Source organism: Ammodytes marinus (assembly GCF_949987685.1).
Source record: "Ammodytes marinus genome assembly, chromosome: 3".
Classification (NCBI taxonomy): Eukaryota; Metazoa; Chordata; class Actinopteri; order Uranoscopiformes; family Ammodytidae; genus Ammodytes; species Ammodytes marinus.
Window position 1 is genome coordinate 29,772,451 of NC_137232.1, and position 21,576 is coordinate 29,794,026.

At 41.6% G+C, this 21,576-nt stretch overlaps 1 protein-coding gene across 4 annotated transcripts in view; it reads right to left on the reverse strand.

Annotated features, from left to right (window-relative positions):
- Positions 1-343: 343 nt before the first annotated feature.
- Positions 344-21,576, reverse strand: part of dscamb (Down syndrome cell adhesion molecule b) — a gene marked incomplete at both ends in the record, with an annotated part of 114,055 nt that continues 92,822 nt past the window's right edge. The window contains 16 exons of one of the 4 annotated variants that reach the window (XM_080053867.1): positions 344-852; positions 6,658-6,960; positions 7,366-7,566; positions 9,734-9,883; positions 10,003-10,118; positions 10,367-10,397; positions 10,714-10,890; positions 12,569-12,859; positions 14,640-14,828; positions 16,083-16,181; positions 16,869-17,035; positions 17,160-17,277; positions 17,651-17,804; positions 18,370-18,503; positions 19,523-19,678; positions 20,644-20,790. In XM_080053867.1, coding sequence (XP_079909993.1) covers positions 344-852; positions 6,658-6,960; positions 7,366-7,566; positions 9,734-9,883; positions 10,003-10,118; positions 10,367-10,397; positions 10,714-10,890; positions 12,569-12,859; positions 14,640-14,828; positions 16,083-16,181; positions 16,869-17,035; positions 17,160-17,277; positions 17,651-17,804; positions 18,370-18,503; positions 19,523-19,678; positions 20,644-20,790 — 2,942 coding nt within the window. Of the gene's footprint in view, positions 853-6,657; positions 6,961-7,365; positions 7,600-9,718; positions 9,908-10,002; positions 10,119-10,366; positions 10,398-10,713; positions 10,891-12,568; positions 12,860-14,639; positions 14,829-16,082; positions 16,182-16,868; positions 17,036-17,159; positions 17,278-17,650; positions 17,805-18,369; positions 18,504-19,522; positions 19,679-20,643; positions 20,791-21,576 lie in introns of all 4 variants that reach the window. The other 3 variants (XM_080053866.1, XM_080053864.1, XM_080053865.1) reach the window with 3 other exon arrangements.

Sequence of the window (21,576 nt, forward strand, 5' to 3'; positions counted from 1 at the left end):
TCAAATGTTAAATAAATCATTTTGGCAATCATCATATGTTGTCACTTCAGAATAAAAGAATACTCAAGTAGAAAATAAAAATGGTGAAAGAAAAAATCCATCCGAAGAGGAGCGAGATGTGAGAGAATGAAAAGTGTGAAAGCAACAGAGAAGAGCGAGAGAGGAAAGAAAGAAAAGAGTGAAAGAAAGAAAGAAAGATTCAAAAGAAAAAGCATCCATTTCAGACGCATGTCGGAAACGGCTCTATATACAACAATTTCTGTTGTGGGAAAACTGTCCATCCTGTGCCTGTCGTCTGTCTACTGCAGTGTTATCCGCAGCAGTCCGCTGTGTGTCCCCAGTGTTATACCAGAGTGTAAGACTTGGCATAGGGGTTGTTGCTCTGTTTCAGGTGTCCTCTGGAGTCCAGCAGTGACTCCTGGGAAGTGCTGAGCTTGGCAGCCTGTGCTTGGGCCAGGTCGCCCGAGGAGGAGGGGGCCTCTGCCCGGACCTCACCCCGGGCCTCTCCCCTCTCCCGGGCATCCCTGTGGGGGAGGGTGGAGGCAGTTCCTGGCTGCCACTGCTGAACCTCCCTGGGCGAGGGCACTTCCATGGGGGTGGGCTCCATGGGAGGGGGCCTCTTCAGGGTGCGGCTCCTCTGGGGCTCCAGGCAGGTCTGGCCCATGGCCCCAGCTCCTCTGGTTTCCCCTGTAGCACCAGCACCCGCTCCACTGGACCCCGCTCCCCCTCCTCCACCTCCTCCACTGCTGTTGCTGCTGCTGCTGACCCCTCCGCCCCGCGCCGCCAGTGGCACGTTACGATTCAACAGGAAGTCCATACGAAGGTAAGGCGGCAAGTGGACCAGTTCTCCTCCTGGGAAGGGAACAAACAGGAGAGACACAGATGACTAAGATTTAGTTCAATTACTTGTTTCTAATTGCTTGTCTCCATGGACACTCATATCCTGCCATGTGGTTGGACAGTATTAGAAAAAACTCTAAAGCACCACTGATTGATTTCTTCTTGGCACACAGCGGAAAAAGCTGTAAAGACATCCATGACAGATTAAAACTGTATATAGTTGATGTAGATTTATGGCAGTGATTGGTCACTCACGACAGTAGAAGATTAAGCCTGATGAAGGTACACTGCTAGCATGTCCAATAATCACTTTCTTCTCAGTTCAGTTTTGTTCTCCCAAGTAAAATACGGGACTATTTGGCTGCTTAATGCTCCACTATGTTCACCAGCTAGCTGCTAAATGTGTCTGTCTGCTGTTAGGTCCTTGACAAGTAGCAAATAGTTTTTTGATTTTTTTAAGCCTTTTTTGCTCAAAACTGCTAAACAAAACCTACTGAGAGTGCTGGCAGTTAAGGAATGCCTTAAGTTAAATCTGCGGGTTGTCACCCCAAACTGCAAGGTAGGGTGAAAATTACTTTATTTATTCACTATGAGCAACAGTAGTCAAATTACATGTAGTCATTTCCTGCTTAGTCCTGTTTGAATGATATTATTGACATGAGCAGCTTTAACTCAACTCTATGTGAGTAATGATATTACAGGATTACCATGCATGTCATTCCCCACAGAATCTTTGAAAATGTTTACCATATGATATACAAACCATTGGTATCATTATCAAAAACAGTACAAGAAACTTTAATAATCTTGTATTGTGACTGTAAAAAAAGAAGCACTGTTTGACCGCGGTCAGCAAATGGGGCCTGCTTGGTTCCATGATGATATTCTGAGTCTCTGCTCTTCCCCGATGACATTGTAATGGTTCTCTAAGACCCCCTCTGTTGACAGCATGGAATCTCAACAGTTTCTCCAGAGAATCCATTTTTATCATCCCTTTCTCTCTTTTTAAATGAAAAGCATGTAGAGTAGAAAATCCATATTTAACTCCCATTCACACTGTTACCGTAGCTCACCTGGGGCCCCTGGCATTATAATTCACATGACTATCATTTTAATGTAATACCAATTCTCATCTAGAGTGAAACTATTTTATTTAGTCTTAACTATCATGGCATAATGTAATAGGAAGCTGAACATCATGATATTATCCTTTCTATCAATGTCAGGGACTGATGCGATGATTGGGTTATGGAGTTATCTATTCTCACTATGATGAAGCTGAATGATGGACTGTGTCTCGGCTACATGTCTACATATACTACATCAAGTCTTGTTTGCATTTTGGTTATTATCAAACCCGCCCTCTTCCCAGAGGAAGAACTTACTAGGAAACAGGAATAACTTGTAAACGCCTGTAGCCAGATAAAACAGGTCAGATTTAATACTTTAACTGAGTCATAAACCACGATTAACAGCTGTCTCTTCAATCTTTAAGTAATTATCTAAAGTGTTAGATAAGCGGTAGAGCAGGAGACACTTGATTTGGTTCAGTGAGTTTATGGTACCTCTCTACCGCAACAGCATTCGTTTTTACTGATTGGATTACATGTTTAACAGCGCAAATGAATCCCTAACAAAAAGGGTGGTGGGTTGCCAGATGGAGTGGGCAGAACTGTTTGTGCAACACTTGATGAGCTGGGGATCTGCCTGTAATATATTTATGACTGCTGGAGCTTCACATTCATCATTCAGAGGACCGGATATCAAAGAGAGTTTACAGGTGTACTCTGCTGGGCTAAAAATCACTCATCAACACGTGTTCTCTCTCCCACGCGAGCTGACACACTCACATGTAGACCGCCCACACGTGCACAAGTATATACCTAATACACACACACACACACACACACACACACACACACACACACACACACACACACATTCTGCCAGCTACTCAGATTTAATGCCAAGCGCAGACGAGGCCGCTCTTGCAGGTTCAGTTCAACACGTGACCTTGGAGAATGGATTCCTGGGTTTACGGGGAGAATGCATAATTTACCCTGTTTTATATCAAGCCCTATTAGTGCCAGTAAAGATGATGAATGGCTAGGAATTGTAATTGAATTAAATATAGATTAAAGTGTTTCTGTGGAGCTCATTAGGAATGTACTATGGAAATTCACCAGCCAGAAAAATTGCATAAAATCATACAGTAATGGGACGCTCTTTTGCAAAACCAGAACACAACATCCACTCTCTGCCAAAGCCATTCATCTGTGTGAATGTCTGCTGCATCCTCAAATCAGCCCGCACTGTCAATCTGTAATGTCTCAATATTCTCAGATCCATATTTTCGTTACATATTTACAGGGCTAGCATAACCCCGACTGCTTCCCGTATAGCTCTGTAATCACCAACAACCTTGTAAAAGTTTATGAGCGTTACTCTGATGGCTGCTTTGTCAGGTGAGGCTGGTCACATGACATGAGGTGAGACAGACATGAACGGTAGGCGGCCCCTCTGCCTTTGACCTTTGTGATTGGACAGGGGGAAGGTCAGTTCAGGTCAGTAGTGTAATGGAGACAGAGAGAGGGTTAAAGGCGGGTCAATCAGCAGCTGTCAGTCAAACTGGCCTCCGCACTGGGTCTGGGTTTCAACAGATTCTCATGCTGTGATACACACCACTCAGAATAAGAGACAACTTTTTTTAGTGAACATTATCAAAGTGAAGAGTAAATCATTGAATGGTATACATGTATTTTGACATATGCTGCTCTAATGAACAAAAAAAAAATCCACATAATTGTGTGTACTTTTGCTCTGGGACTGTTTCTATGGGTAGAGCTAGGCCCAATTAAGGGGTATCTTAAATCTGCACTCTATATTTCTATTTGAATGTTGGGTCAAATGTTTAAATGTAAAGTGTAAGGGGCTCACCTATATAAGTAAAATAATTTTACCACTTGATGCTTGATTCTCAGTCCCCAAGTGACCCAGAACCATCATCGATGCTAATTCAATGAAAAATATAGTGAAAATGTTTCCAACTTTGTGTGTGGCAACAGTTTGGGGGAAGCTCATAACATCACAATGTCCTTGTGTACAAAGTGAGGTCTGTGAAGAAATGATTTCCCCAGTGTGGTGTGGAAGAACTTGACTGGCCTTTACAGAGATTCGAATCCAAATACCTCAACCGCTCCACTTGTGGACTCTCTGGTCCCTCCCTGACACGCTCTACCTGCTGTAGCTCCTCCCTCCGAACGACAGTTATGCAAGTTCATTTCTTTTCAACTAGTGTCTTTCCCTGTCTTTCCTCGTATCATTGCTGTTTTAGCGGTGTAAGCAGTTGTTGTTAAACGGGAAATAGGACATTTAGGGGCCGTTGATTGTAGACAATGCGGTTTGTTGGCTGCCGTAGTGCCAAACTGTCAGACTGCTAGGGTCGTGAACGCTCACGCAACTGACGCAACAACGTCGGTGCGAAAGTGAATGGACAGTCCCAACAGCCAATAAGAACGGACAATCCGAGCCTCGCTCTGATTGGTCAAAGTGTACATGAGCTATGGCAATTTTTTGGGGCGGCACACAGAGGCAGGGGAGAGCAAAGTGATGAGTAGATAATCTCAGACCACTTTACCTACATATAGCTGAATGGCTAATATGACAGTTTTGCCAAATATTACAGTGAAAAAGTTACCCACCCCAGCTTTAATTTCCTGTAAGCCCTAGAGATCCTGTGATTAAATTAACGTGTAAACCCAACAGTCCCTTACTGTATCTGGGCACTTAGTAATTGTCAGAGTGTGCGCTGCTGCTGCTGCTGCTGCTGCTGCTGCTGCAGGCCTATCAGGAAACCTCATTCCAATCACTTTACAGTTCATTGAATGAGGAGTCTGCTGAAATACATAACTTTTTACACAGCTCAAACCATTATACTCCACTAATGAGAATATGTGATATACATTCTGACTCACTCAAGATGTAGAAAATGTGATTACACTTTTCCTGCTTAAACCAAACTTTCGGTACGAGCGCACAGTGCTTTCTTTTGTCCAATGTCGAAACACAACTCGTTAAATAGGCGACAACCCACCGTGTAGGCAAAACACAGCTTGATTCTGACGCCTATAATGTATCCCTCCAAAGTAACTGACACCAGAGTCTAGCACAAGTCTGGAAGGCTAATAGTCTGGTATTACAGCGAATGTCCTCCAGTGTGATGGTAAAGTGCTGTTTTGTAGTGAGTGACAATGGCTTCAGATAAGGATGACGGATGGCCTTTAGATGCCCTCTCTCCCCACTGAACTGGTGACACCAGTCTGCTGTCATGTGCACTGACGTTCATAACATAATGAGGCCTGAAACTTAAGAAGCAGATCTGATGGCCTCGACTCGTCTCTGGTCTTCACACACACACACACACACACACACACACACACACACACACACACACACACACACACACACACACACACACACACACACACACACACACACACACACACACACACACACACACACACACACACACACACACACACACACACACACACACACACACACACACACACACACACACACACACACACACACACAGTGTACACGTGTCAGGGGAGAAGGGTGCCTGTCTGTGTGAAAATGTGTCTGTGCTTGTGTGTGTGTGGTCAACAGCCCGTCAGCATACTCTGACAGTGCTTGTAATTGATCAGCAGGGCAAACCTGGCGGAGCGGAGGGTCATGTAAGGTAAGACTGAGGCAATCTGAGGAGAGAGCACAGCAGCTTCCTTAAACTACAGGTATAATGGAAGGCTATTGAGACAGAGCCCACATGTCATTGAAAGCATAACGTCTGCATTTACTTACTATTATTTACTTTGTTTCATCACAATAAAAAGGCACCGCTCTGTTGCTATTGGAGTAACTGCATTTCATAAATCCTTGTTCATGGTGTGTGTGATGGGTAAACGTTAAATAAATAAGAAGCAACTGCAACAAAATACCTCAAAGAAAGCTTGAACTTTTCCAGTAATCTGATGTAGTGTGTACTGGTTTAATGAGACCGTACTGTATATACTATAGAAGAGGTATAAAGTAGGATGCATCCCATGGATTGAAAGTTGAGCAAAGTTGGACTAAGATAGAAACTGGCATCGGGGCCCAACAACAATCTCACTTTTTTTGTTGTTTGCTTCCCAGAAACGAATTATGGAATAGATGGGATACATCTACTTCTTATAACCTGATGGGCTTAAAACAGTTTGAGTCAAAGACAAAATATTCTGTTCTGATAAAATGTTTAACACAAGAAAACAATTATCTGGTAGATTGCCAAAAAAGGATTAAAATATTTCTTATCCTGTGTCCCTACATTAATTGTCCAGTTTCTTTCTAATTCTTTCTAATTGTGTTTACTAATCATTTTTTCATCAATTCAAATAATTCTATTTGTCTCCTAGTACAATTATATGCACATATGTTTCCAATCAAATGTGATTAAGCTAACCAGACCCCTCATATAAAACGTTTTGCTTGTGGGTGGTAGCTAAAGCAAAATCAATGGATGTAACATGCTGATGTAGCTTACATTTCTTCTCTAACTCTAATCACTTTAATCTTTTGACCGTGACATTTGGTGTGTATGTGTTTTTCTGATCCATTTCAGGAAGTGTTCTAAGCCTTGTAGTGATTTCTGAATGACTGGAAACAGACACTGACTTGGCAAAAGCTGAAATGGAAAAAGTGGGACAGAGGGGCTTGCTCAGAATAAACATCATGTTTGAAAGAGCTGTGTGGTTAATTGCACTTCTTTTTCCTCACCGGGTCTGTGGGCCTTGGGCGCGGCCATGGTCATGACCCGGCTGACGTCCTGAGGTTTGGGCGGCGAGGCCGTGAAGCGGCAGATACCCGACTCAGACGGCGTGCTGGAGGCCACGCTGTCGGTGTAGTCGTTGGTCCCTGCTGTCATCTGCTCTGACGAGGTGTCGGAGATGAAGCACTCTGTGATGGTGAACTTGGCGTGGCGCAGCTGCTCCTCCATCTTGGCGTGCTCGTAGGCTCTGGCCAGCTCCTCGTAGGTGGAGGACGCGCTCTCTGTCGACACCATGCTGCTGCGTGCACGATCTGAAGAGACACACTTTGAACATTAGGCATGGGCCAAAAAAACGGTTACAAGGTGAAACCCTCATTCTGTTCTAAGTTATTAGTATATTGTTATTTTTTTATTGCTTTTTTATAGCTTTATTCAACAATATACAGTGATGAATATAAGGAGGGAAATGGCATAGGTTAAAGTTGGACTCACACCCTGTGAGCCTCGGCATAGAGCATGCCCCAAAGTTACAATTTGAAAATGGAAAAAAACTACTGCCAACTATTTTTAAATATAGCACTGAAAAGCCTGCACAGGTCGCCTTCACACTTGACAATCTCACAAAAAGCAACATGATTTCTGTTGCATCCCTGGGTTTTCTAAAAAGGTGTGAGCCCATGTTGATCCTGGATGTCTGTAATGCTCTACCACTCTACCTGTGTCCTGGGAGGGGCTGACGCTGTAGCTGTCGCTCTCCTTGTCCACAGAGCCAGTGGCGCGTGGCGTGGGCAGCCTCCAGTCAGTGGTGAGGGTGTGAGAGGAGCTGGTGGGGTGCGGCCGGTTCAGAGTCCACTGGCTGGCGTAGCGGCTCCGTGCCGCGGCAGGACCGGCTTTGGCAGTGCGTCTGGCAGTGGGATCTGGCAGAGGTGGGAACAGGACAAATATAGTTGCTGAACATAGCTTATGACAATTTTCCAGTTTGAAATGGAGTCAGTGATTATTGAGTAAGCTTGTTGTCCAAATCACTTTTTGTCAAAATCTGAGAATAACTCCTCACGAAAACTGGTATGTTCATAGGCACGTTGGTCCCCCTTTGTTTGCATACCCGTTTACAAAGCCTAAGCTGTGCATTAACACTGGGTTTTTTTTTTTTGCACGGACACAGTATAGACAGGTAGCGGTTCATAAAGAGTTCACTGATTTTCCCAGAATCACTGACTCCACCTTTAATCAATTTAAGTCCAAGTTCACAGACAAAACATTTACTAGCACTTAAGACTGACTGGTTGATTGAATTTTGATTCAACTTCCAATTACATGCTGACAAGTTATATTTAAAATGAACTCGCTTGTTCTGGGGTAATTCAAGTCTAAGAGCTTCTATTATGTGAATAAATAGATATTAGTGCTTTGAGTAAAACGGTAAATCGTTATACCATTCTTTTGTTATTCTATACACAAGTTTTCGCTGCAGTCAATGTGTACCTTGAATTTGATAGTAAGAATTCTATTCTTTCAAATTTGTATTTAAAATCCAATGAGAATTGTCTCTAAGAGAGTATTTCGTTTTCAAATGAGTCAATAATAGAATTTAAAAAAAGAACATTCTACCATAACTGTACAGAATGAGACAGGAAGTCTTTAGGAATGGACATATTTGCAGCCGTATCATCAATAGACAAAGATCAATCTAGTAATTTCCCCACCTTCACTTGCAAACAAAGTTAACATCTGACACAACAGTTACCAAAGAAGACATGATTTGTAGCTGGAATCTAAAAACCAGAGGAGAAATATATACTGTATCTTCCCTGCAGTGTTGTGGTACACAAATGCAGTTCACCCCTGCAGTGAACAGCATCGTCCCTGCAGCTCCATACAATGACATTATCATCAATCTCAAGCTCAGACTGTCTCCATACAGACATAAAAATAGTATCATATTCAGCCTGACCCAGACAGGCTGCGGCTCTGTGCAGTGCAGGGCCAAATCAGAATGAGACCCTTTAGAAAAGGCTGGGATTGGATCTGTGCAGAGAATAATGGTGCTGGTAACAATAGAATGGCACAAAGTAATTCTATCAGTGGGGATGGAGGGATGAACAAAAAAAAGATTAGTCAGCAAACAGGGTTCATGCCCCACTGACTAGGTTAAAACGGCCCAATGATCAATATATATCATTATACTTGTGTGTATATGCATGTGAGTGCTGGATTTAATGAGTGTTGGAGTTGTTTGGTGTGTTAATGCAGAACTGTAATATTACACTGTACATTTTACGCCATGATGCACGTTTTTGTATTATACTGCTAATATGTCTGTGTGTGTGTGTGTGTGTGTGTGTGTGTGTGTGTGTGTGTGTGTGTGTGTGTATAAAACTTTACAATTTTAACCCATCTTTAGTTCTGTACTAAAACTACTACAGAAGTAAGTAAAGGTAAGGGTATTTGAATCTGTAATGGCCAATTTGGGTAGGGAAATATCAAAATTTTTACACTGCTTGCACAAAATAATTTCAGTGCATCACTAATCTTAGTGTGCATGAGTCCATGTCTGTATGTGCATGCCTGCACAACTGGCCAGTTGGAGCAGGGCATTCAGGTGAGGACGTGTCAAGAGAAGGCAGGGACACCACTACTCTTCATCTGTTCTGCTTCAGTGGAGCTCAAACACTGGTGCGGTGGCTGCTGAGTATTTGAAATGTCGCAGCTGGAAGGTTGCTCACATGCTGTATGAAGGCAGTGTACAGTTAAGCTAATACAAGGTGAAAAAAGCTATTTGCCCTGCATGTAATTCAGATGAATGTGCAATAAAACGCTAATACCGGTGTTTATATTTTGTGGTACGTTTCTTGGAATGTGACATCCATTTACGAGAAAATACCTTTGTTGATTCAGGTGGAAAATTAGCTGTGTGCAAGATTCTTGGCTGAAAGAGTAACCAAATCAAAACAAACCCGCTTCTACACCTTCAAGACCCTTTTTTTTCAACGTTACATTATTGTTAGTAACACAGTTTACAGCAGTTCTTATGTTAGTTGTAAAGGAAATAAAATGTTTGTCACTGACGGTGATGGGACTCACTGGTTCCAGGCCTGGCATCGGACACGTCCACCAGTGGTCCAGTGGCCTGGGACAGAGACTGGTAGTGAACTGTGTGGGTCACTGTGGAAGACTTTTGCTTATTTGTCTCCCCAAAGTCATTGTCTGTCAACAGCACAGTGGACCTGTCATCTAAGAGACAGAGGAGAGCGGGGGAAAAGTAGAAAAAACAGAAGATAGAGATACAAGTCAGTCATAGGACAATGGATAAGGGGACTTGTAAGAACGAGCTCTCACTTCATGTATCTTACCGATTGTCTCCATGGTGTCCCTCTCCTCAATGAGGAGCTGGGCTCTCGGGATGTCGATGTGCATTCTTAACGTCTGCTGCTGCTTGTTAACTGTGTCTGGAGTGCGAGTGTTCTTACTAAGGGGATTAATGAGAAAAATCCATTACTTTTTCAGCTGCGTGACTTTGCATTGTATCGCAGAAATGCTAATTCAATTCCGTTTAAGTTGATAAGTAGCTGTAAGAGGCGAGAGGGACAGCATATCCTGCATGCAATTTATTAGATTTTTTTTTTTTACAAACGGCCGCTGTAACTCTGGGCTACTTGTGATTTATGTTCACTTCTTAAAGGAAAGCCAGCGTAAATTAAAATTAAGCATACATACCTCATCAGCATTTCTGCCAGGCTTTTGGCATCTGTGAAGTCAGCAAAGAGGTAGTTAATACCGTAATAGTACTGTCCAAGTTGATAAGCTACAGCAGTGGAAACAGTGTATAATCACTGACAATTGCACTTAAAAAAGGGCAATGAAAGCAGGTTAGAAAGTTGGAATAATTAACATGGAGGTGATTGACCTGAGGAGACAAATCCTGAAGTTTCTTAATTACAAAAGCAGAGTTTAGACTAACTTCTTCTCTGTTCAAATACGTTTAATTTCACAGCACATTTTCTTTGGTCTATCTGCTACAAGCACATGGTACAAAATAAAGCATATTTGGATCTACAACCCACCTCTGAGTCTCTTGAGCCTCTGCTCCCTCCTTCTCCTCTTTAGCACCATAAGCATGATGAAGACCAGCACGGCTACAACCAGAATAGAGGTGATGGTCACCACCATCTTCAGACCTCCGCTGCCTGACATGTTGTCTGAGATGGGATCTCCTATCTTCAGCAAGGGAGGGATGGTACCTTGGGGGAAAAAACATTCAGACATTTATAAATGCTAAGTCACTAAGAGTCCACTGCGCTGCTATTTGACTCAGCTTTAAGTGTATTTGGTAGATGAGGTATGAAATCATCTTTATAATATTTTGTTTGGTGATTTTTGTTGTGGCTGTTTATGTGACATATCACCATATTTGCCCATTTTATGCAACATCAATTATTATATTTTTCGAAAAACAATGATTCCTTTAGGTAAATCCAGGAGGAAGAAAAATCCTTGTTATGCATAACAGTCAAAGATCATAGGAGATGAATTTTTTTTAGGAATTGAACATTGAATATAGATTTTCCACATTTATGCTTTTGATTTTCAGACTCCGTTGTAATCCTTGAACCCAAAAAGATTCAGAAATCCCCTAAGCTGCACTTTATCTTGTTGATCTATACAATTTAAAAAGCAACGTTGGCTGTTTACATTATGGTGATTTACCTGAACTTAATTTTGTTGGAACCAGGAGAAGAGAGCAAAAAACAACAGCAACACCAACAACAGAAATTGGGATGGTGGATTTAAACCTAGCCATGCTTTATTGTTATGCTTGATTACGTTGTTGTTCTTTTTCCTTAATTTTGCTGTTAGAGTGTTTATTGTTCTCTCCAGTCCAAGTATAAAGTGCTTTTAAGTCTCCTGGGCTGTTCAGCAGCTGAGCTAAGCTATAGACCCACTGTCAAACTGACAATAGCATTCAGGCAGACATACCCACACACACGCTAAAGAACATTCACACACACACACACACATAACGTCCTGACAGCCAGCTTACACGTCACAGCAAAACCCTTCAAAGGAAATTAATGAATACTCCGGAGTGCACCACAGAGCCCTCACCACCTCCTCTCCTTCTTTACAGCTTATTCACTTCCTTTGTGTACGACTGACACAATCTGTAGCCCACGGCAAATCAAGCTTCATCATTGCAGATAGAATTCAAAGACCGTCCCCACAGTCTCTTACTCAGCTGAGCAGTCAGAATCCCTGTCACTTTGCTCAAAGGCAGACAGGTCTGTCTTATACGCAAATACTTTTAAAGCACATACTGTACTGTAGGCATAAATGCAGAATGGCAATTCACTGCTCCCCAAAGCTGTCCAACAGTTAAGGGTCCAACAGTGTTTGAAGTTCATGAAATTCATGTTCACTGTAAACTAATTAAACAGACATTTTTTGCCATATTTTCAGTGTGGAGAGAAGTGTTACAATGGCCAAGAGGGGATGGTAGATTGGCCTAGAAGAAAGAGGAAGTTGAGATCCCCTTGCACCGGACAGAAGGGTGTTATTTGTAAAACTAATGGCTGATATTACATGTATGGTGTCCACCATCCCTAACCTAATATAACCCTCTAACCCCTAACCCTAACCCTCTACCATTGTGTTCATGAGCAAGGCCCTTAACCCCAAAATTGCTCCAAGGGGCACTGTACTATGGCAGACCCTACTCTCTGACCCCCTACGAAGTGTGGCAACCTGAGAGGGGGATATGTGAAAAGAGGAATTTCAATGTGCATGGTGTAAATTGACTAATAAAGAAAACTTGACTTAAACTTAACTTAAATTACTTTCTTTCCCTGAATTATTTCAATATTAGCCCCATGGTATATCATCTGCTCCACTCTATGGCAATCTGTTTAGATCCAAACTCACTTCCGTCACCATTGAGGGTAGCGAACGTGATCCTCTTTTCTGCTGAGCCGGCGCTGTTGGTGACCTTCATCTGCAGCTCGTACCAGGTGGCCTCCTGCAGGTCGTAGAGGATGTAGCTCTTGGTCAGCGATGTGCGCTGGGCGGTGGTCCAGGTTGCAGCGTCCACCGCTCTGTACTCCAGGATAAAGGAGGTGATGGGACAGCCGCCATTGTTCCAGCCCACCAGGTTGAGCCTGGCCCGGGTGGAGTTGATGCTGGTGAAGAGCTCGTGGTCTTTGGCAAACTGCGGCTCTGAAGGAGAAGATACGGAGAGGAAAGATGTTTTTTTCGCAGTTTTAAAGGTGAACTATGTAACTTTGGGTGTCAGAGAAGTGAACATTTTCTAGCATTTTTTCTCAACACAATATATACAAACTTTCCTCACAGGAAATTTGGATCCCTGGAAAACTGTTTGAGGTCAGAAAACGTCCTGAAAAGTGACTGTTTCACTGTTGTTGTTTTTTTTTTACAGCAGCAGGACCCACAGTTTGGTTTACAAGCACATTCTAGTCTTACATTTAATTTTGGATGCCTCAAAATAATTTAGTTTTGGTTTATGATGATAGAATTATTCAATACTAAGAATTACACGTAGAGTAAATATGTTTTGTAAACTTACTGCAGGCTCTGCAAATGTAAACAAATCCCCCTCTCCTGAAACTGCATAGTGAACCTTTAAAGTCACAGCATTGAAAAAGTGTTATAGTTACAGTCACAGACTATAAGATTTTGCAAAGACAGGCGATCTGGTCCCATCCAGCTCTGGGGCTGAAAAGTGATTTCAGTCAAATAAAAAGGTTTTTCATCAGGTAAAATGGACTGGGAAGGCTCTAATCTATCCTAAGTAAAAATAAACAATTATATAGATACTTTAATCACCTACATGTCATGCATGATCAAGCTATACAAACTACAAACGCAATTGTGATTTTTGGTGTTTACAAAGGACATATCTTTGCTATTTCCACAGACATATAGTTATGCATATTTGCATATTATGATCATGATGAAAGCAGCTGTAATACATAACTGTACGATAATTAGAGTGCTAAGGTTGTGCAGTTGTCAGCTTGGCTCTCCAGCTGAGTCTGCCAGGTATGGTGTCTGAAAAAAGGGCATCATCGTGAAGGGAAATCGTGTGAGAAGCTGTTTGGTGTACGGTCGGCATACTATTTTACTTTATGTGGACATAAAGCCAAATAATGTCTCATAAAAATGCATTTAACAACACACAGTTGGTATTGTGAGAGTTTTGAGTTATGAGCTTTTAGGAATTAATGAAAACAAAATCGGGTCATGTCATAAAATTTCAGTGGCTGAGTAAAAAATAAAGGTAACACTTTATAATAACTATCCGTTGTAACTTGTTAATAGATCATTAGTAAACTCTTAATTAATGATTATTAATGATTTGTTAAGTGTTTGTTAGCAGTTTGTTAAGGATTTATAACAATGGTAGATAGTTAATAGCTTAATAATTGAATCAGTTCATCTGGGAGGTAATCCGAGATACCGACGAGGCTGAAATAGGCTATAGACTATACACAGTGCATGGGCAACTGAGGGCAGCCCCATTTTCAAATATTTTTAAATAAACTCAATACACACTGTGCATGCCATGGACTTGAACGTGATTTTATCAGTTAATCTCGGATTACCTCCCAGATGAACTGATTCAATTATTAAGCTATTAACTATCTACCATTGTTATAAATCCTTAACAAACTGCTAACAAACACTTAAATCATTAATAAATCATTAATTAAGAGTTTACTAATGATCTATTAACGAGTTACAACGGATAGTTATTATAAAGTGTTACCAAAATGAATCATTACCTTCCCTACTTTCATTCATTCTACCCCGACAGAAAGTCGAGAAGGTATGAAATATAGGTAAGAAAATATGACTCCCCAGAAGAAGAAGTTGCTTTGAATGATTTGGGACAGCATGATTAGTTTGTTATTACAGTGCTGTATTTTGACCGAGACTTCTGAGACTCAACATGTAGCAATATAATTCAGCTCCCTACCTTTTCCATGGGTCTTAGCTTCGATGATCTCACTGATGCGCCCTGGCCCCACTGCATTCTGGGCCGTCAGGGTGAACTTGTACCAGGTGCCGCACTTCAGGTTCTCCAGCCGGTACGAGCGTTCACTGGGGCTGATGGGAAAACTGCCCCACTGCTCACTGTTGTCCTCCGAGTACTGTAGGATGTAACCTTAGGAGGAGAATGGTTTGTGTAAGAGAAGAAGAACACAGAAGATTTGAAAAGGAAAAAGTATTTTTCTTTTTTTTTACCCACAAATTACATGTCTGTAAGTTGAAAAGAATAATTCTGATGTAAACGTGCTCTTTTGATTAATAATGGGTGTAAGAGAAAACTTAGTTTGAAGACTAAGGAGAGGATAATGAGACTACAAATCTAAAGCCAAACTTATGGCCCTATGAGGTTGTGATTCAGCAGAATACAACATTGCTGCAAGGATGATACAACGTTGCTTTTCTATTCCTGCAAGGGGCACCAGAGGAAAGTTTATTCTTACTAAAATCAAATATCCTTATCCTGTACACACTGACCATTTCAGATCTCAGATGCAGCTCATCAGTCGTCAGGTTCAACACGTATTTCATATGAAAGTGAAATGTATGTGTGTGTTCTATCTAAAAACAGGAATACACTCTTTAGTTTTAGTAAAAGTCAGACATCACTAACACAATCACAATTCATCGAATGTCCGTCTCGCCAAATTTCATGGCGATTCATCCAATGATTAAGTTATTCAGTAATAGTTTGGCTGGTGTGACGATGGGCCGATCGAAACCAACATTGCCTTCCCTAGAGCATGCTGCAAGCCTGGATAAAAATAGACAATTGTAAGCGTATGTGTGTGTGTGTATTCTGGTGATGGATGATGCCATGAGCCTGGGAAGCAAAAACAAATATCACGGAGAAGGTATCACAGACAGCTTTTATAGGGACTACAACTCTAAAGACAGGAGCAACCCGTGATTGGGAGCAGTGATAAATCACCACACGTAGTCTCACTGTGATTGCGCTTTCTTTAAGATGGAGGGTTTTAATCTTACACTTAAACAGACCTAATCTTCCCTGCTCCTTTTTAATCTACCTTTTTTTTTAGGACTGGAGTATTCAGCCCGACTACAAGATAATGAGAAACATTTGCAAAAAAAAAAACAGGAATTTTAAAGCGGAGAAAAAGGAGGAGTTGACATTGGTTATCACAAGACTCTGAAGGGAGGTGATTTTTATATGAAGGATAATGTATGTTGTTATGTTATTTTTGTGCGTGTGTGTGTACCTCACATTAAGATGTGATGGAACTGTCCGCTGTGCTGTTGGTAGATTCCTGCGCTGAATGTGTGTGTGTGTGTGTGTGTGTGTGTGTGTGTGTGTGTGTGTGTGTGTGTGTGTGTGTGTGTGTGTGTGTGAGTCCAACAGTGTCGCTCCCACCTCTGATGGAGCTCCCTCCGTTGTCTCCAGGTATCCATGACAATGTGATTGATGTGGTGGTGGTCTTGGTAACTGTGAGGCGTGGCTGGTCAGGAGGAACTGAGGACAAACAAAGTTTACCAGGTGGTTAGTATCTACTATCTATGGTTAGTATTCATATTAAACTGCAGTAACTCTCCATGTGAAGGTTCTGTGCCTAATCGCTAACAAGCACCGATGTTGGGATCACACTTCTAGCCAAGCAGGAATGACCATTTAATGGATTGGATCTATATAGCGCTTTTCAAGGCACTCAAAGACGCTTTACATGGTTCCAGGTTCCATTCATTCACACACAGTCATACTGGTGGTGGTAAACTACCATAGTAGCCACAGCTGCCCTGGGGCAGACTGACGGAAGCGTGGCTGCCATTCAGCGCCTACGGCCCCTCCGACCACCACCTCAAACATACAGCAGTCATACACATTCACACGAGGCAAGGTGGGTGAAGTGTCTTGCCCAAGGACACAACAACCATGACACAGGTGGCAGAGCGGGGATTGAACCGCCAACCCTTGGATCATTGGCCAACCCGCTTAACCACTCAGGGGAGCCACGGTCGGGGAGCTCTTCTTTTTTCCTTTTAACGGCAGCTTTTGGGGGCTGTGTGAAGCCCGAAAGAGTTGTGCTTAGAGATGGTAGGCTGAGAAACACTTTAAATCCTGGCAGCCGTTAAAGTTCCAGGCACATACACACTTGAAATTTCTATTTTCTAGTGTCAATGGGTTTTCTCTACGACTGCTTGCCTTGGACTTGCAGGTTGAGTGTGATCTCATCTGACCCCCAGTTGTTGCTGGCAACACAGCTGTAGTTCCCAGAATCCTCTGCTTTCACCGTGCGGATGATGAAGCTGCCGTTGCCATGGACACTACGACGACCGTCCACCAGGACAGGAGTAGGAGTTCCATTAGTGCTGGAGAGAGACGCAGAAAAGCAATGTGAGGGGAATGAATACCACCAGGCCATCACGTTAGCATGACAGATTGATATTCTGTCTTTACTAAGCAATGCTACAGGGTTGTTTATGTGTGACTTACTTTCCCTTGAGCCACTTGATGGTAGGAGGAGGGTCTCCGACAGCCTTGCATGGTAACACTATGTCTTTCATCCAGGGAGTGGTCACTGTCCCATTGAAGGTCAGAATCCTGGCAGGAGCTGAAAACAAAACAAACACACAACATGACTGGCTGGTCAAAATGGATCCTGATTTTCATCAATGGTCAAGGAACAGGTTTACAAAGCTGTCTGGTAAGAAAATGTGTTTCAAGTGATTGAGGCCAATGTTTAATGCATATCCTTGCTATCACTTTCAGCCATCAGTTAAAGGGAGTTGCTGGCAGTGTGGTGAGCTTGACGTCATTGCTGGTCCCCTTTTGAAACCAATATTTAAATAACAATAAAGACTTATACACTTAATAACGACACACCTTTAAGTATGCCACTGCTATCTGTTCACACTTGTAGGTTAATACAGCATACAAATATTGACATGTTCAATACAATTCAACATTGGAAAAATGCTCTCTACCTTTGGCCAGAGGCTCCACTGTGATCTTCTCACTGTTGTTGCCGTGACCAGCAGCCGTCACAGCCACCACCCAGATACTGTACTGTCTGTTTCGAGCCAGGTTGGGAATCCTGTAGAAATACGCATCCGGAGATGCCTCAAACTCGCTCATCACCTGTAAAGCAAACAGACAAAGAGAGAGAGAGAGAGAGAGAGAGAGAGAGAGAGAGAGAGAGAGAGAGGCGAAATACCAATGTTTAATTTGGAAGCAGCAGTGTCCAGAGAAATTACATTTGTGAGCTGAAGTTCTTTTGGCCATCCACAACATACAGATGGTTTGATTCAAAGCTTCACATAGCTGCATGGGTGTGCCTTTATCACAGTAGATATAATTTAACTGTGCCATGTTTGTTTATTTTTTTTAAATATTTTTTTTAACCTTTATTTGACAGTTTCAAGTGGAAATTCCCTGCAATGGTGACAGAGTGGAAATGGGGAGAGAGAGGGGGATGACATGCAGTAAAGGGCCACAGGTCTGATCCGAAACCGTGACTATTGTGACAAGGACTGAGCATACGTATATGGTATGCGCTTACCCACGACTATGCCATCGGAACGCCCCAAATGTGACATGTTTTAATATTTGAGTGACTCCAGTATACAACCCCTGGATTGGCTGCGACAAACTGGAAAAGTGTGAACAAGATAACAATAAAACTTTTGTATAAAAATGTTCTTACCATAGGATGCAGGTTCGAGCAGAAGACAATGTATTTCCTGATGATGCCGTTGAGTTTGAGTGGAGGCAGCCAGGAGACAAACACAACAGAGCTGCTGGAAGCTGCAGCTTTCACCCCCGCTGGAGGGCCAGGAACTGGGAAGGAAAAGAGCAGTGAAGGAGGGTATAAAAAAGCTAAGATAAACATACTCTATATTACCTATAAATCACACTGAAATACAGTGTGTGATATATTATCAGCGTACAGCATAAGAAGGCCAAATATTTTTTTTTTGCTAGGGAGCGCGATGTGTGCTTGTGTATGGTCATAACCGCGCGAAAGGCCGCAATTTGCAGTAAATAAACGTCCACATGTGTCTCCAAGTGTCTCTGTATGCTATTTAAAAAGAAATCAAGCAAGTAGACTAATAATAACAATGAATTATAGGTTATCGCATCACAGAAGGCATATTGGCCTATAATAATAAAAAAACACCACCTTAACTATGTTTACAGTTTAAAAATGTTTTGAATGAAATGCAAACCTCAGTTAATCATTTGCTCTTGTTTCTCTGTCCTGAGATTCACACAGCCTGAGTAGTCTTGTTTAAATGTTACAAATTGAGCTAATAAACTGAACTTTGAATTTTTTTGAAGTTGTTATCTCAGCTAATTTTATAATCTAACATCTAATTTGATAATAAAGTGATTGTATGCAGAATGCTCATGCCAGAAACTCATACAGTGGTTTTGTACAGATAAATAAATAAATATTAGCAGGTTCTCAACAGTATTTCAATTTAGGGGGGAGGGGAGGTGCGAAGAAAATTCTGTCCCCTAGGGGGGCATGGCAGAAAATAATTGAGAACCACTGGCTAAAAACGTAGGCTAATAGGTTTTCAAGCAAAATATCACTTTTTAGTTTATTGTTTTGGTGCAACATTTTTTTCAGCAACTAAACTATTCTGCAATAATATTGGTATGTTTTTACATTTTAAGAATTTTTATCCGACCACCTTATCAAACGCGATTTACAAGTAAGAATTTGGGTAAGTATTGATGTTAAATTATGAAAGTTAGAACAGTAAAAGCAAAAAAACGTAGATTAGATCTACAATAGAATGGACATACATTTAAGCATGCTATTCCTGTTCATATGTGCTAATGTATCTTACCATCCTCTTTAGTGCGGACGTAGATCTGTTCACTGCGGACACCGTCTCCAGCGTTGGTGAAAGCTAAGACCTGGATGCTGTAGTTGGTGTACTTCTCCAAACCGTCCAGCTCCAAAGATGGCTGATTGGTGGTCACATTCCTGATTTCTCCCAGTTCTATAAAAGGAACAGGAGATATGTTAACAAGCCAGGGTAAGAACATTGTAACACACTATTATAGTTTACTTCAGCTTATTGTGATTATTATGGAGACTAATACCAACAACAGCTCATTCAGCATTGAAGAGCTATTTGTCTACAATCTGTTAAAGTTATGATATAATAAATATGAAATCAAATTCAAGAGTTATAAAAACATAACTTATGAGAAATGAGCTAAATTGTTTCACTTTTATTCTACTCAATTGAGAGGGGTTTGAATGTACAGTACCACGGCTGCACTGCACAAATAAGGGCTTTCATCCAAAAAAACAGGTATTAAGGGATTTTACTTTTATTTTTTTTTGCTTTGATTTCTCTCTCATCTCCTCCCATCTCCTCTCACCATGTCACTCAGAGCTGATGCGCTGGAGCTCACTGAGTTATTGGATGGTGAATAATTGATGGAGACCAGCCAGGCTGCAGGTTGGCTCACTGCGATAAAGCGGGGTGCATATTCAAAGGGAAAAACACCGGCACCACAAATATTTCCTCGAAACAGATTCTCTTTTTCCCACTGTTTAACGGCATTGAAAATACAATGATCCCATACTATAAGACATCGTACATCAAGAGCGTCAGTGCAAATAAGTCGCCTAAAGCGACGCTTGATCATTTTGCAGACATGATAGCAGAGCCTCATTAACCTTAAACAGGAGGAGTCAGATAAACAGTAGATTGAGTGGTGAAAGAGCCTTTTTCTGAAATGCCACCACCTAAAATTCACAACAGCATTTTACACTATGACAATACCACAGCTTCCCCTAGTGGATGAACCATGACAACAGGCATCGTCGTTAATGTAAAATAAACCTGGATTCCATTAACAAATCATGTGATGTAAAGTGTCGACTTAAGTGGCACGTAAAACTTTTATTGATCTATAAATGACAGGGTTTGAGTGTGTGTGGATATGTTAATACCTCCATCAGGCAGGTTGGCCCAGTAGATGACTCTGTATCCCTGCAGGTTTCCATTAAGAGCCTCTCGGGGGAGAGGCATCCAGGAGAGAGAGATGACCTCTGGGGACTTTGCCACAGCCAGGACATTTTCAGGAGACCGAGACGGCACTACCAGAGACACAAGGGTAAAAAAGGTGTTGGAGTGGACACTTAATGGAGGCTTATGGAGGGGCAATACTAGTCAATGTATGGGTATGTGTATGAGTATGCTTATGTAGGCAAATACTCAGAGTACCACAAAATACAGCATTTTGGCACCAATAATAAAAAAAGATGTGGCATCCTATTTCTTCTTTATTGTGAGAACAAACTATTGGTGACCAGAGGGGACATTATTGAAAAGTAGTGCTTAATTCGAAAAATGTTATTCAAAATGTATTCCATAAATAATGACAACTACGATATACCCTTGAATGTCCGCATGATTATTTTTTGTGAAAAGATGAAAATAGCGAAAAATCTTGATCATTCAATGATATCCAATGCACAACATTACAACCGTCACTGCATCGCAAACTAACAAGGTTCAGAATATTGGAAATATCCCGTTTTGTAATACAATGCAAAAATTAGTTGAAGAAATAAGATTAAAAAATAATTAAAAAATGTATTGTGAATAATGGAAAGTTTATTCTAAGAGTGACGAAAAATGTCAATCTTCAAAAACAAGTAGGTTTTCTTTATATATTCTAAATCCAGTATACATGTCCTCCTTAATCAGAGACGTTGGTCGAATAGGAACTGAAGACCAAGAATTTGATTGTTTGATGTAATTCAACAATGGTCCAGGAGAGGGGAGCCTTCTCACGAGAATATGTTAGAGATGTACACAAGATTAAAATACAGGGTTGACAAACTATATAAGACCCTAAACTTGGACACATCGCATCGTCT